The sequence below is a fragment of the Mobula hypostoma genome, chromosome 5 (assembly GCF_963921235.1).
Source record: "Mobula hypostoma chromosome 5, sMobHyp1.1, whole genome shotgun sequence".
In the NCBI taxonomy this organism is placed as follows: domain Eukaryota; kingdom Metazoa; phylum Chordata; class Chondrichthyes; order Myliobatiformes; family Myliobatidae; genus Mobula; species Mobula hypostoma.
Genome location: NC_086101.1, coordinates 75,771,593 through 75,787,665, shown reverse-complemented (window position 1 = coordinate 75,787,665; position 16,073 = coordinate 75,771,593). Strand labels below are relative to the sequence as shown.

The window sequence follows — 16,073 nt, the reverse complement described above, 5'->3', positions numbered from 1 at the left end:
TTGATGTTGAAGATATATCCTTGACATCCCCATCAACCGAAAGGTTTTTCCTCTGTAGATCTATTCAATTCTGTTGAAATTCCCAAGAGTCTTAATCATATTACTTCATAAAATCCATAAGCCAGTGATTACAAGCCTGGTTTGTGCAATATATGATTGATTAGACTGATACAACTTTCCTGCATTCCTTTGAAAAATAGATAGGTAGACAGCAATGGAAATGCACCTGGTGGATTTATGTGATGATGGATTTAGTATATGAAGAGAGGTTAAACAGGCTTAAACAAAGAGTGGTCTTAGTTAATATATAAAATTCCAGCAGGTGTTTACAGGTAGATACAGGGATGTAATTGGTTGGTGTAATGTTGACTCAAAATAGAAGGTTTGTCATTCAAAGTACATTTATTATCAAAGTATACAAACATTATACAACCTTGAGATTCATCTCCTTTCAGGCAGGTACAAAGCAAAGTGTAAAGGGTTTCTTCTTTTATGTTACTGCTAAGGCTAATAAAAATGGTTTCTTTGTTATGCTAACTGCTGAGACAGTGGTTCTCTCTAGCAGCATGTTTGGATTATAATTACTGATAACGAGAATTGTATTCATTTGCTAACCAATTGGGATAGATGTTATTCTTTCTTGCGTGTCTGTAAGCTATTGTTTTCACGGGCTTTGGGGCAGAAGGTGCGATGGGGACAGAGAGAGGAGACGCGATTCTGTAAACTGGGTGATGGAACGGACCCCGAGCGAGAGTCTGAGGCCCAGGGCCTTCGGCTAGGAGAGGAGGCGAGGATAGACTCGTGTGGAGCGTCTGGTTGACTACCGTGGTTGGTCCCAGGCGGTGGGTCGAGGAGGTTGGAGAGGATCGAATGGTGGAAAGAAGACTCTGTTAATTGAGCTCCAACGGTTGTGCACGAAGTGGTTGAACTTTGATGAGTTTGGCGCCTTTTACTTTCCTTTTATATTTTATCTCTATTAATTACATAATTCCAGTAAGATCTATAAATTGTAATCATTTAATCGCATATGGTGTATTGTCTGTTATTTGGCGTGGTGGGGTACATCACACAGCATCCACACAAACTTGATTACCCAGTTTGGCGGGCCGAAGGCTGCTCCCTCTAGACGAAAGTGAGCTGAGTGAGCCTGAGGCTTACCAGGGGGCTACAGAAGAAACCCTATAGAACCTTTTTTTTAAAAAAAGACCATCAGACGCCCAGTGTGCAGAGGGAAAATACAGATCATGCAAACAATAAATGTAAGCAAATAGCATTCAGAACTGAAGTTCAGAAAAGTGAACCCACAGACAAGAAGCCAGTCACATCACTGCAGCCGTCTCAGGAGCCCATTAGTTGCAGGCCACAGCCTCAGTTCAGCAAAGGGATGAGTAAATCTCACGGAGCAGTGAGCTGAAATAGCCCATCCCTCACCTCCGGCTCCGACACACTGACCTTTTCAATCTAACCCAGTACTTAAATGGTCCAAACAGCAGGTCGTTCCTTGTGCATGGATTTTCTTCACCTAGAGTGCACTGAGTTTTTGGAATTATTTACTGACAGGCACACAAAAGAAATCGATAGATTTTGGGCATTGATGGAATTAATAGATTTAGGATTAGTGCAGGAACATAGTGAAGAGCCAAGAGATCAGAATGGCAGAGGAGATTTGATGGGTTGTATGAGCTGTGTAATTCTGCGCTCCTAGTTGTGTAATTTTTTGTAAATGTTGTTTCCAGGACACTGCACACATCACTTGATATGATAACTTCTTTGAACCTTTTCAGTATTTTATTTATTGAAGTTATGACTAAATTTAATCCTGAAATTCTACCTCAATTCATTTTGACAATGCAAAATGGGAAAGGGAAAGGATGGGAATATATTTACAGTGCACACAACTTGAGGTAAGAAATTGCTGGGTCATTTCAAACGACCTGCAATCTCAGATTTATATATTTCAGAATTCTGAAAATCTCAAAAAAAATTAATATAGATAAGGGTTTCGGCCCGAAACGTCAACTGTACCCTTTACCATAAATGCTGCCTAGCCTGCCGAGATCCCCCAGCATTTTGTGTGTGTTGCTCAGATTTCCAGCATCTGCAGATTTTCTCTTGTGACATAGATATATTAATTCAGTTTGAGGTATTTAGAGAATTAATTTTCAGTGCAGATTCGACCCTTGATGGGTATCCGCACCTGCAAATACAAACCTAGACTTCCAACCAATCCTACTCAAGGTTCAAGAGTGTTTAATGTCATTTCCAGTACATAGTTGTAAAGGAGCACGAAGCAATTATTACTCCAGGTCGGATACAGCACAACAAAAACGCAATTAAGAAAAAGAGCACAATAATAATACTGCACCACCAAGAGCTACCAGTTGAAAGCAAATGGTTAAAATTACCTTCAAACTTGAAAATGACATTCATAACCAGACTGCAAAATTACTTACTTGAACTAGGCTTATTCTCTATGCTGCCAATCCCTCTGGATCTTGAGCAGATACTATAAGGCCCACTTCTCTTTATTTCATGCTGTTGCTTTAATCTTTAAAAGACGAAGTCAAGTCAAGTTTATTGTCATTTAACTTATATACATATATACTACCAAAGAAGACAACATTTCTCCAGACTAGGGTGTAAAGTACTGTAGTACACATTACACACAGTAACTTAGGGAAGTAAGAATTAAATCTACAAATGAATTACACATACAGTAGATAAACAAAGTGAAGTGCATAAATTAAATATAGTTTTCTCACAGTTCTTGCTTCCCTGAGAGCTACACGTTTCCTGATCTATAGGAAGCATCACGATCCCTCAGCCATGCACAGGCCGCAGGAGGAAGCCATGACTTTGGATTTGCCCTCACACAGATGTGTTTCATGTTGGTAATACCTCCAGTACACAACACATGTTGAATAGGTGAATTGATTGAAACTCCAGAGTCCTGATTTTACACTCCATTCACTTTTATATCTGAGGCATAAGGAGAAGAGTGGGCTTTCTAAATTTAAACTGCGAAATAGATTGCAATGTTAAACCTAACCTGTAAATGCAAATTTGAGGCCCATTCCGACAGTCAGACCTTGACTGTCTTGACTTCGGTTTTATGTTGTATTTTCAACATAATTTACACCTTTGGCAGGGAGTATGGTCTCTCTTGAGTGCTAGTAATTTTCTGCTGTATTCATTATTTCAGTTAATATTCTGTTTATAAAGCACAGGCCGAAACATAAATCGTATAAAAGATAAATCTGTCACTGTCACACCCTAAATCTTCTGATTCAGATAGATATTATCAGAATGTTAGCTTATTTTCTCACTGGAGGTATAATCCTCTTTAATATCCATGCATTTTAATAACTAGCTGAAGACCAGAATCAAAGTAGAGAATAAGACATCAATTATACATCGGGGTGTATAAAGCCTATTTTACTTTACAATTTTTTTGACTGGAAATAACTTATTGCGGTGGAGCACCTGATGCTTAAAATTTTAGTGGCTACATTTTCACTTGGATAAAATTGTTCATTCATCCAAAATAGTTTTCAGTCTCTGTTAGAGTTCTTAACATCTCAAAAAATTAATATATCTCAGTCCTTAAGAAGGGTCTCAGCCTGAAAAGTTGACTGTTTATTCATTTCCATAGATGCTGCCTGACCTGGGTTCCTCCAGCATTTTGTGTGTGTTGCTCTGAATTTCCAGTATCTGTGGACTTTTTCGTGCTGAATATATCTAATGAGTTATTTCAATATTATACAACAGTGGGCTTTAAATATTTCTGCTTTATTCATCAGATCAAGACATGATACTAAATTAAAACTTTTTTTTTCTCATCTGAACGTCTCAGGCTACGGCTCCAGTCACCGTGAATTCATCAGGTAATCACTAATTCCATGCTAACAAGATTGATTTAGTCTAGAAATGTGTATCTAATCTCTGAATTCTATAAACATGTTTCATTTTAGGCTTTACAATATTTTCCGTAAATTTTGTTGAAATATGTACACATGGTATGATTCATAAAATGCCAGCTATGTGAACTTTAACATATTTCTTATGAAGCGATCTTTACCAACAATAAGTATGACCCAGTCCACAGGACTGTTAGACTACAGATCAATTTGCAACTGCATTTTTCACACGTGTTCAGAACCTCTGTTGACTTGGGCATGTAATTTTTGATACGTGGTTGTTCTTAATCTAAATTCCCTATTGTTATGACAAAACCTTGATAATTTGTAAACTGCAAAAGTGTGACCAACTTGAATCTGGATAGGCCAGTGAAATTTTAAAAACTTATCACATGGAGGCAGACACAAAAGTCAATGGTCGACCCCTTCTACTTGCACAGCAGCATTTATAAACCTTTGATGGGCCACCAGTAGCCACATCCTTTGCATAGTTACTGAAATACACTGTCTGTACTTATAATTGGTGCAAGCAATAAAAGTAAGCAAATAGCATTCAGAACAAAAGTGAGTTCATCGACACGAAACCTGAACCAGCCAGAGCAGGCCAGCAGCCCCAGCCTCAGTTCATCACACGGCGGAACAAAACGTCGTGAAGCCCAGAGCAGGCCTCAGTCTCAGTTCATCACACGGCGGAACAAAACGTCGCGAAGCCCAGAGCAGCCCCAGCCTCAGTTCATCACACGGCGGAACAAAATGTCGCGAAGCCCAGAGCAGCCCCAGCCTCAGTTCATCACACGGCGGAACAAAACGTCGCGAAGCCCAGAGCAGCCCCAGCCTCAGTTCATCACACGGCGGAACAAAATGTCGCGAAGCCCAGAGCAGCCCCAGCCTCAGTTCATCACAGGGCGGAAGAAAACGTCGCGAAGCCCAGAGCAGCCCCAGCCTCAGTTCATCACACGGCGGAAGAAAACGTCGTGAAACCCAGAGCAGCCCCAGCCTCAGTTCATCACACGGCGGAACAAAATGCCGCGAAGCCCAGAGCAGCTCCAGCCTCAGTTCATCACAGGGCGGAACAAAACGTCGGGAAGCCCAGAGCAGCCCCAGCCTCAGTTCATCACACGGCGGAAGAAAACGTCGCGAAGCCCAGAGCAGCCCCAGCCTCAGTTCATCACACGGCGGAACAAAACGTTGCGAAGCCCAGAGCAGGCCTCATTCTCAGTTCATCACACGGCGGAACAAAATGTCGCGAAGCCCAGAGCAGCCCCAGCCTCAGTTCATCACATGGCGGAACAAAACATCGGGAAGACCAGAGCAGCCCCAGCCTCAGTTCATCACACGGCGGAAGAAAACGTCGCGAAGCCCAGAGCAGCCCCAGCCTCAGTTCATCACACGGTGGAAGAAAACATCGCGAAGCCCAGAGCAGCCCCAGCCTCAGTTCATCACACGGCGGAACAAAACGCCGCGAAGCCCAGAGCAGCTCCAGCCTCAGTTCATCACACGGCGGAAGAAAACGTCGCGAAGCCCAGAGCAGCCCCAGCCTCAGTTCATCACACGGCGGAAGAAAACGTCGTGAAACCCAGAGCAGCCCCAGCCTCAGTTCATCACACGGCGGAACAAAATGCCGCGAAGCCCAGAGCAGCTCCAGCCTCAGTTCATCACAGGGCGGAACAAAACGTCGGGAAGCCCAGAGCAGCCCCAGCCTCAGTTCATCACACGGCGGAAGAAAACGTCGCGAAGCCCAGAGCAGCCCCAGCCTCAGTTCATCACAGGGCGGAACAAAACGTTGCGAAGCCCAGAGCAGCCCCAGCCTCAGTTCATCACACGGCGGAACAAAATGCCGCGAAGCCCAGAGCAGCTCCAGCCTCAGTTCATCACACGGCGGAACAAAATGCCGCGAAGCCCAGAGCAGCTCCAGCCTCAGTTCATCACAGGGCGGAACAAAACGTCGGGAAGCCCAGAGCAGCCCCAGCCTCAGTTCATCACACGGCGGAAGAAAACGTCGCGAAGCCCAGAGCAGCCCCAGCCTCAGTTCATCACACGGCGGAAGAAAACGTCGCGAAGCCCAGAGCAGCCCCAGTCTCAGTTCATCACAGGGCGGAACAAAACGTCGCGAAGCCCAGAGCAGCCCCAGCCTCAGTTCATCACAGGGCGGAACAAAACGTTGCGAAGCCCAGAGCAGCCCCAGTCTCAGTTCATCACACGGCGGAACAAAATGTCGCGAAGCCCAGAGCAGCCCCAGCCTCAGTTCATCACACGGCGGAAGAAAACGTCGTGAAACCCAGAGCAGCCCCAGCCTCAGTTCATCACACGGCGGAACAAAATGCCGCGAAGCCCAGAGCAGCTCCAGCCTCAGTTCATCACAGGGCGGAACAAAACGTCGGGAAGCCCAGAGCAGCCCCAGCCTCAGTTCATCACACGGCGGAAGAAAACGTCGCGAAGCCCAGAGCAGCCCCAGCCTCAGTTCATCACAGGGCGGAACAAAACGTTGCGAAGCCCAGAGCAGCCCCAGCCTCAGTTCATCACACGGCGGAACAAAATGCCGCGAAGCCCAGAGCAGCTCCAGCCTCAGTTCATCACACGGCGGAACAAAATGCCGCGAAGCCCAGAGCAGCTCCAGCCTCAGTTCATCACAGGGCGGAACAAAACGTCAGGAAGCCCAGAGCAGCCCCAGCCTCAGTTCATCACACGGCGGAAGAAAACGTCGCGAAGCCCAGAGCAGCCCCAGCCTCAGTTCATCACACGGCGGAAGAAAACGTCGCGAAGCCCAGAGCAGCCCCAGTCTCAGTTCATCACAGGGCGGAACAAAACGTCGCGAAGCCCAGAGCAGCCCCAGCCTCAGTTCATCACAGGGCGGAACAAAACGTTGCGAAGCCCAGAGCAGCCCCCGTCTCAGTTCATCACACGGCGGAACAAAATGTCGCGAAGCCCAGAGCAGCCCCAGCCTCAGTTCATCACACGGCGGAAGAAAACGTCGCGAAGCCCAGAGCAGCCCCAGCCTCAGTTCATCACACGGCGGAACAAAACGCCGCGAAGCCCAGAGCAGCTCCAGCCTCAGTTCATCACACGGCGGAAGAAAACATCGCGAAGCCCAGAGCAGCCCCAGCCTCAGTTCATCACACGGCGGAACAAAACGCCGCGAAGCCCAGAGCAGCCCCAGCCTCAGTTCATCACACGGCGGAACAAAACGCCGCGAAGCCCAGAGCAGCTCCAGCCTCAGTTCATCACAGCGTGGAACAAAACATCGGGAAGCCCAGAGCAGCCCCAGCCTCAGTTCATCACACGGCGGAACAAAACGCCGCGAAGCCCAGAGCAGCTCCAGCCTCAGTTCATCACACGGCGGAAGAAAACGTCGCGAAGCCCAGAGCAGCCCCAGCCTCAGTTCATCACACGGCGGAACAAAACGTCGGGAAGCCCAGAGCAGGCCTCAGTCTCCGTCTCAGTGCAGTGAGGAACGGAGCAGCAAGCAGAACCAGCCCAGCCCTCGCCTCTGGTCCCAACACCCTGCCTTTTCAGTCCATCAGTCCCAACTCTTAAATAAATTAAAGTTCACAATAATAAATAAAAACACAATAATTATAAGTACATAACTTATATACATTGTATGTCCATAAAATTGCAACAGACACAGGACTATCTGTACAAAAGGTGATTCTGACAGGAAGTGATAAGTACTGGTGCTGGGGGGGCGTGGTGGGGTGGTGAGTTAGTGGGTGGAGCTGTCGATCAGCATTACTGCTTGGGGAAAGTAACTGTATTTAAGTCTGGTGGTCCTGGTGTGGATGCTATGTAGCCTCCACCCTGCTGAGGGCAGGAAAAACAGTCTGTGAGCAGGGTGGGTAAAATTCTTCATGATGTTACTAGCCTTTATTAAATATAAATTACTTGTCTATTCACAGTTCAACAAAAAAACCTGTTACCTACACAGCTGAAAATCCAAAACACTATTGTAGAGGTAAAGGCAGGGGATATAACGCAAGAAAATGTCGACGCAATAGTAAATTCCACAAATACTACACTGAATCTCAATTCCGGTAAGCAAACCTTTGTTTGTGTTCAACATTACGTGTACAGGGATTTAATTTATTTGATTTTGAACATTTATGATAAAATATTCCTGTAATATGGCAGATGTAGTGAGTTAGTCAGGCATATAACACCTGGAATTAAGAGTCTGTAATCTTTTATCAAGGCTCCAGGATCTGAAGAAGCTTGAACAATTTAAAAAAAAAAGGAAAAGAAAAGAGAATTGGATATTTTAGGTCTTGCAAATTAATCAGAACTTGTCCATTCAGTTTGAGGCAATGGCTGTTTTAATACACGACTTCATTACAATTTCATGTGTCAAACAAATAGTTATGGTTGTGACTGTATTCTGAGTGGGAATTGGAAATGTCCTTGTAGGAAAGAACAAGCTGGCTTAACTGCTTGTGTGGCGGGGTAGAGATAAGTTTCTACCAAAGGAGATGTCAGGCGCTCCTTCTCTCCACTAGCCTGTAGGTGACCCTTGGACAAGGTACAAGGTTTAGCACCTGCTAAGCTGATTGCCCTCACCCCCCCCACCGATCAAGGTTCAAGGTCACGTGAAGCCATGGGAGTAGGTGCTGGTTGGTCGTACAAGCAGCTGGTGCATAACACAAGTCCTGATTAAGCGACCACTGACACCAGGCAAACAATCTCTGTAGGGTATTGATAATGATTGGGGTCAGCAGTCTCGTGAAGACACTGAATAGAAAAATTTTCCAAGAACAATTTTGGTCAAGACCACATCATACAGCATGGCACATAACGAGCAAATGAAATCAGGCTGCTGGACAGCGCAGTTTGAAGGCTAGATGGGCCTATTCCACGCTGTATCTCAATAAATAACTAAAAAAAAATAAAAAGCAGGATTCCTGTATTTCCTTTCTGATCACTGCAATTCTGGTTTCTGCACTCCATTTTGACTCACTCCAGCTTGAATTCTTCACTTCCTTCTCACTAGAAATATTACTATAACTGCAATATCTAACAAAGTAAAGTTAATTAAGCGTATTGGGCTACAAATAGAAATAACATTCAATAGTTCAGCAAAGTCTGACACCACACAATTTATGCACAAACTAAATTATTGGAAGTTTCGCTGCATCTTCAGTGGTAACATAAAAATGAAAAGGCCGTATGTTTTTGTTAATGATTGTAAGCTTAGTAACACACAAAATGCTGGAGAAATCAGCAAATCAAGCCTCATTGATGGAGGGGGAATAAACAATTGATGCTTTGGTTTGAGACCTTTCATTTGAGCTGGTCAAGATTTCCAGCATTTGTAGAATCTCCAGTTTATAGAAAGCTATGTGATGTAATTTTCCCTGACTGAAAATGAATTAGCCATTCAAAAACTGTTTGTTTTCTCAGGTGTCTCTAAAGCAATATTAGCAAAAGGTGGCCAGACTGTCACTGATGAATGCAAGAACTTGGGTAAGTTACAGATGTACGTAACCATTACATTAAAACAAAATATCCAGGAAACAAGTGATTTGTGAATGTTCTAAATTAGCAGCATCTAAAATTTCAGAGATTTATCGTAATAAGGAGGTACAAATATTCTATTGGATTTGCCAGTAGCCACTGGAACATGGAGGAACAGATACAGTACTGTGCAAATGTCTTCAAAGTTTCTTTTTCTTTGTAATTTATTTTTTATTGAAGTTCATCATCAAACAAACATTTCCATAAGATATATTTTAGACACTGTACATATATATCATATAGTCACATTTGTCTCAAATCTCCACATAATATTTATCTGAGGTATACACTTGTAGAAAGGAGAGGAAAGAAAGAACAATCAAAAGAAGAAAACAATGTACAAAGTGGGGAGTGATCTCTTTTTTTTCAACATATTCATTGACTTGTGAGAATAAAATCAGGCCTATGAGGTGTTATGTAGTTAAACCATTTTTCCCAGTATGAATCAAATTGTTCCAACTTATGATTAACAGATGCTGTTATCTTCTCCATTTGGTAAATGTCCATTGTAATTTCCATACATACATTTAAAGTTGGGCTCTCCTGTGATAACCATTTCCTGGTAAGGATCTTTTTACCAGCCACCAGCAGTATATTCATTAAATATTAGTCTCTTTTCAACCATTCTTGAGGTATATACCCAAAATATATGGTCTTACTTTCTAGGGGTATTTCACATTTAAAGATGTCTTGTAGGGCATTGTGCATCCCACTCCACTAGTCTTTGATAACAGGGCATTCCCAGAAAATATGGTAATGTTTTGCATTTTCACTTCCATAATTTCTCCAGCAAATAGGGAGGTTACTATCATAATGGGATTTCTGAGAGGGTGTAATAAAATATCTTGTCAAGTTTTTCCACCCGAACTCCCTCCATTTCTGATATTTCTGATCGCGTCCAAGATATCCTGAAGTGGGAGGGTGAGGAGCCAGAGGTCGTGGTACATATAGGTACCAATGACGTAGGTAGGAAAAGGGAAGAAGTCCTGAAAGGAGAATATAGGGAGTTAGGAAGGGAGCTGAGAAAAGGGACCACATAGATAATACTCTTGGGATTACTGCCTGTGCTACGCGACAGTGACAGTAGGAATGAAATGAGGTGGAGGATAAATGCGTGGCTGAGGGATTGGAGCAGGGGGCAGGGATTCAAGTTTTTGGATCATTGGGACCTCTTTTGGCGCAGGTGTGACCTGTATAAAAAAGACGGGTTACACGGAGAATTGTGAGGGCTACTGAGGTGACTTTAAACTAGAATGGTTGGGGGGTGGGGGTGGGAATCAAATTAAAGAGACTAGGAGAGAGGAGGTTAGTTCACAACAGGGGGATGGGAACAAGTGCAGAGAGACAGAGGGGTGTAAAATGAGGATAGAGGCAAAAAGTAGTAAGGTGAAAAGTAAAAGTGGCAGGCCGGCAAATCCAGGGCAAAAATCAAAAAGGGCCACTTTTCAGCATAATTGTATAAGGGCTAAGAGTGTTGTAAAAGCAATCCTGAAGGCTTTGTGTGTCAATGCAAGGAGCATTCGTAACAAGGTGGATGAATTAAAAGTGCAGATTGTTATTAATGAATATGATATAGTTGGGATCACAGAGACATGGCTCCAGGGTGACCAAGGATGGGAGCTCAACATTCAGGGATATTCAATATTCAGGAGGGATAGACATGAAAGAAAAGGAGGTGGGGTAGCATTGCTGGTTAGAGAGGAGATTAACACAATAGAAAGGAAGGACATTAGCCGGGAAGATGTGGAATCGATATGGGTAGAGCTGCATAACACTAAGGGGCAGAAAACACTGGTGGGAGTTGTGTACAGGCCACCTAACAATAGTAGTGAGGTTGGGGATAGCATTAAACAAGAAATTAGAAATGCGTGCAATAAAGGAACAGCGGTTATAATGGGTGACTTCAATCTACATATAAATTGGGTGAACCAAATTGGTAAGGGTGCTGAGGAAGAGGATTTCTTGGAATGTATGCAGGATGGTTTTTTGAACCAACATGTCGAGGAACCAACTAGAGGGCAGGCCATTCTAGACTGGGTATTGAGCAATGAGGAGTGGTTAATTAGCAATCTTGTCGTGAGAGGCTCCTTGGGTAAGAGTGACCATAATATGGTGGAATTCTTCATTAAGATGGAGAGTGACATAGTTAATTCAGAAACAAAGGTTCTGAACTTAAAGAAGGGTAACTTTGAAGGTATGAGACGTGAATTAGCGAAGATAGACTGGCAAATGATACGTGAAGGGTTGACGGTGGATATGCAATGGCAAGCATTTAACGATTGCGTGGATGAACTACAACAATTGTTCATCCCAGTTTGGCAAAAGAATAAATTAGGGAAGGTAGTGCACCCGGGGCTGACAAGAGAAATTAGGGATAGTATCAATTCCAAAGAAGAAACATACAAATTAGCCAGAAAAAGTGGCTCACCTGAGGACTGGGAGAAATTCAGAGTCCAGCAGAGGAGGACAAAGGGCTTAATTAGGAAAGGGAAAAAAGATTATGAGAGAAAACTGGCAGGGAACATAAAAACTGACTGTAAAAGCTTTTATAGATATGTGAAAAGAAAAAGATTGGTTAAGACAAATGTAGGTCCCCTACAGACAGAAACAGGTGAATTGATTATGGGGAGCAAGGATAAGGCAGACCAATTGAATAACTACTTTGGTTCTGTCTTCCCTGAGGAGGACGTAAATAATCTTCCGGAAATAGTAGGGGACAGAGGCTCCAGTGAGATGGAGGAACTGAGGGAAATACATGTTAGTAGGGAAGTGGTGTTAGGTAAATTGAAGGGATTAAAGGCAGATGATGGGCTGCATCCCAGAGTGCTTAAGGAAGTAGCCCAAGAAATAGTGGATGCATTCGTTATAATTATTCAAAACTCTTTAGGTTCTGGACTAGTTCCTGAGAATTGGAGGGTGGCTAATATAACCCCGCTTTTTAAAAAAGGAGGGAGAGAGAAACCAGGGAATTATAGACCAGTTAGCCTAACATCGGTGGTGGGGAAAATGCTAGAGTCAGTTATCAAAGATGTGATAACAGCACATTTGGAAAGCAGTGAAATCATCGGACAAAGTCAGCATGGATTTGTAAAAGGAAAATCATGTCTGACGAATCTCATAGAATTTTTTGAGGATATAACTAGTAGAGTGGATAGGGGAGAACCAGTGGAGTGGTATATTTGGATTTTCAAAAGGCTTTTGACAAGGTCCCACACAGGAGATTAGTGTGCAAACTTAAAGCACACAGTACTGGGGGTAAGGTATTCATGTGGATAGAGAATTGGTTGGCAGACAGGAAGCAAAGAGTGGGAATAAATGGGACCTTTTCAGAATGGCAGGCAGTGACTAGTGGGGTACCGCAAGGCTCAGTGCTGGGACCCTAATTGTTTACAATATATATTAATGACTTAGATGAGGGAATTAAATGCAGCATCTCCAAGTTTGTGGATGACATGAAGCTGGGCGGCAGTGTTAGCTGTGAGGAGGATGCTAAGAGGATGCAGGGTGACTTGGATAGGTTAGGTGAGTGGGCAAATTCATGGCAGATGCAATTTAATGTGGATAAATGTGAGGTTATCCATTTTGGTGGCAAAAACAGGAAAACAGATTATTATCTGAATGGTGGCCGATTAGGAAAAGGGGAGGTGCAACGAGACCTGGGTGTCATTATACACCAGTCATTGAAAGTGGCATGCAGGTACAGCAGGCTGTGAAAAAGGCGAATGGTATGCTGGCATTCATAGCAAGAGGAGTCGAGTACAGGAGTGGGGAGGTACTACTGCAGTTGTTCAAGGCCTTGGTGAGACCACACCTGGAGTATTGTGTGCAGTTTTGGTCCCGTAATCTGAGGAAAGACATTCTTGCCATAGAGGGAGTACAAAGAAGGTTCACCAGATTGATTCCTGGGATGGCAGGACTTTCATATGAAGAAAGACTGGATCGACTAGGGTTATACTCGTTGGAATTTAGAAGATTGAGGGGGGATCTTATTGAAACGTATAAAATCCTAAAGGGATTGGACAGGCTAGATGCAGGAAGATTGTTCCCGATGTTGTGGAAGTCCAGAACAAGGGGTCACAGTTTGAGACAAAGGGGAAGCCTTTTAGGACCGAGATTAGAAAAAACTTCTTCACACAGAGAGTGGTGAATCTGTGGAATTCTCTGCCACAGGAAACAGTTGAGGCCAGTTCACTGGCTATATTTAAGAGGGAGTTAGATATGGCCCTTGTGGCTAAAGGGATCACGGGGTATGGAGGGAACGCTGGTACAGGGTTCTGAGTTGGATGATCAGCCATGATCGTACTGAATGGCGGTGCAGGCTCAAAGGACCGAATGGCCTACTCCTGCACCTGTTTTCTATGTTTCTGTGAACTGGTACACTTCCATTGATACCTCCATATTATTGTCTATTCTTGTCCGGATATTATTATCCCTCCTTCCTTCTCCCATTTTGTTTTAATGTATGAAGTTGAATGTGTTTTAAGATTTGACATACCCTTATACATGCTTGAAATTATTCTACTACCGTTGTCTGAATTATATGCTTTTCTATAGCTCTATCAAACATGTGCTTGCCTTGGTTACATTTTTAACCATCCTATTAACATACTGTCGCATCTTTAAATATCAATAAAAGTCTTGTTTTTCTAATAAGTGTTTCTCTTTGAGCATTTCAAAACTGAACAGTGTTCCTTCTTTCATTATATTGCAAATAGCTGTTATTCCTTTAGCTGTCCAGTCCTTAAATCTAGCATCCAGTTTGTTCGGCATAAAATCCGAGTCATATGCACACCATTTAAGAATTGCAATGTCTCTCTCTAGTTTATATTCTTTTATAATAGTTTTCCATATTTTAAGAGTCCATTTCACCCATGGGTCATCAATAGTATTTATGTAACTTTGTAGGTTGTTATCAGCCAAAATTGCCTGTATGGGAATGGAACGTATCCTGTCCTCAATGTTTTTCCATTGAGCGTCATATGATAGGTTGTACCAGCATATCACAGCTCTCAACTGTGCTGCAAAATAGTAATAGTAAAATAGAGAAGGTATGCCCCATCCCCTTTTTTCCTTGGCTAATTGCAAAGTTTTGAGATGAACTCTAGGCCTTTTACCTTGCCATATATATCTTGATAGCATCTTGTTCCATTCATTGAATTGATTTTGGTTAATCACTGTTGGTAGGGTCTGAAAGAGATATAGTAGTCTGGGCAGTATATTCATTTTAATAGATTCAATCCTTGAAGTGAGACCAAGAAAAGGAATTAGGTTCCATCTTGTTGTATCTTCCTTAATTTGTTTATATATAGGCTGATAATTGCATTCTGATAATTTTGCCAAATCTTTTGGCATAATGATGCCCAAGTAGTTGACACTCTGTTTGCCATGCCCAAGGATATCTACTTTCAATTTCTCTTGGTGGGCTATAGTTATATGGAGGTAGTTGGGTTTTATCTATGTTGATCTTGTATCCTGATAATTGGCCATATTGTTCAAAGGATTGCATCAATTTAGATAAAGAGTATGTTGGTTGCCCTAGATAAATCAAAATGTCAACAGGCCAATGTATGTTCTATCCTTTTAACAGTAATTCCCGTGATAGCTTCATTTTGTCTGATGTGTTGAGCTAATGGTTCCAGATATAATGCGAAGGGTAGCGGTGACCATGCACAACCCTGTCTCATGCCCCTTTCTAGAGTAAAATTATTAGATAAATATCCATTGATTTTAATCCTAGCAGTAGGATTGTCATGTAGTGCCTGTATAGTTTTTAATAATTGTGTCATGCAGACCAAATCTATGTAAAACTCTGTAAAGAAAATTCCAATTAACCGAATCAAATGCCTTTTCAGTATCCACGCTTATCACTATTGCTTCAATTTCATTTTTTTTTATATATGATGTGAAGTGTCCTTCGTGTGTTGTCTTCTGTTTGGCTTTGTTGTATAAAACCTGTCTGATCATTATGTATCAGTGTGGGTAGAAACTCTTCAAATCATTTGGCCATGATGGAGGTAAATATTCTATAATCCACATTAAGAACAGATATTGGTCTAGATGACCCACATTCCATTTTATCCTTGCCTTTTTTCGGTATAGCTGAGATTATCACCTCCTTCCAGCTGGGTGGCATTTGCGCCTTTCTTAGAGCCCAGTGCAGTGTGGGGAGCAAGACAGGAATTAACTAATTTCTAAATTCCTTATATCTCTCTGATGTATATCCATCTGATCCTAGTGACTTGCTTAATTTAAGCCTACTAATTGCATTTTTTTTTAGTTCAGCTTCAGTTATGTCAGCAGTCATCTTTCTATTTTGTTCTTTGCTTAAAGGGGGTAACTCTAAAGAATTCAGGAAGGTGTAAATCTGGGCCCTGGAGCTTTGGAATATAGAGTTTTGTAAAACATTTCAAAAGCTTCTTGAATTTCACTTAGCTTATTTTTTTTATCACTTTTGTTCTTGGATCCCTAATTCTGTCAATTGTATTTTCTGCTAACTTTTTTTCAGTTTCCACGCCAGTATTTTCATAGATTTAGATCCACTTTCATAGTATCTCTGTTTCAGAAACATTAAATTTTTTCTAATTTCTTGTGTAGCCAAACTATTAATTTCATTCCTAATTTTTAAAATTTCCTCCGGTGTATCCTGTGCCA

The 16,073-nt window shown here is 42.6% G+C and overlaps 1 protein-coding gene across 1 annotated transcript in view; it reads left to right on the top strand.

The window, feature by feature from the left end:
- The window catches only part of LOC134346840 (protein mono-ADP-ribosyltransferase PARP14-like), a 108,560-nt gene that overhangs the window by 52,734 nt on the left and 39,753 nt on the right, over nucleotides 1-16,073 (top strand). Inside the window, exons 15-17 of the mRNA XM_063048581.1 lie at nucleotides 3,854-3,884; nucleotides 7,814-7,948; nucleotides 9,309-9,371. Of these exons, the coding sequence (XP_062904651.1) occupies nucleotides 3,854-3,884; nucleotides 7,814-7,948; nucleotides 9,309-9,371 (229 nt within the window). The remainder of the gene's footprint in view (nucleotides 1-3,853; nucleotides 3,885-7,813; nucleotides 7,949-9,308; nucleotides 9,372-16,073) is intronic.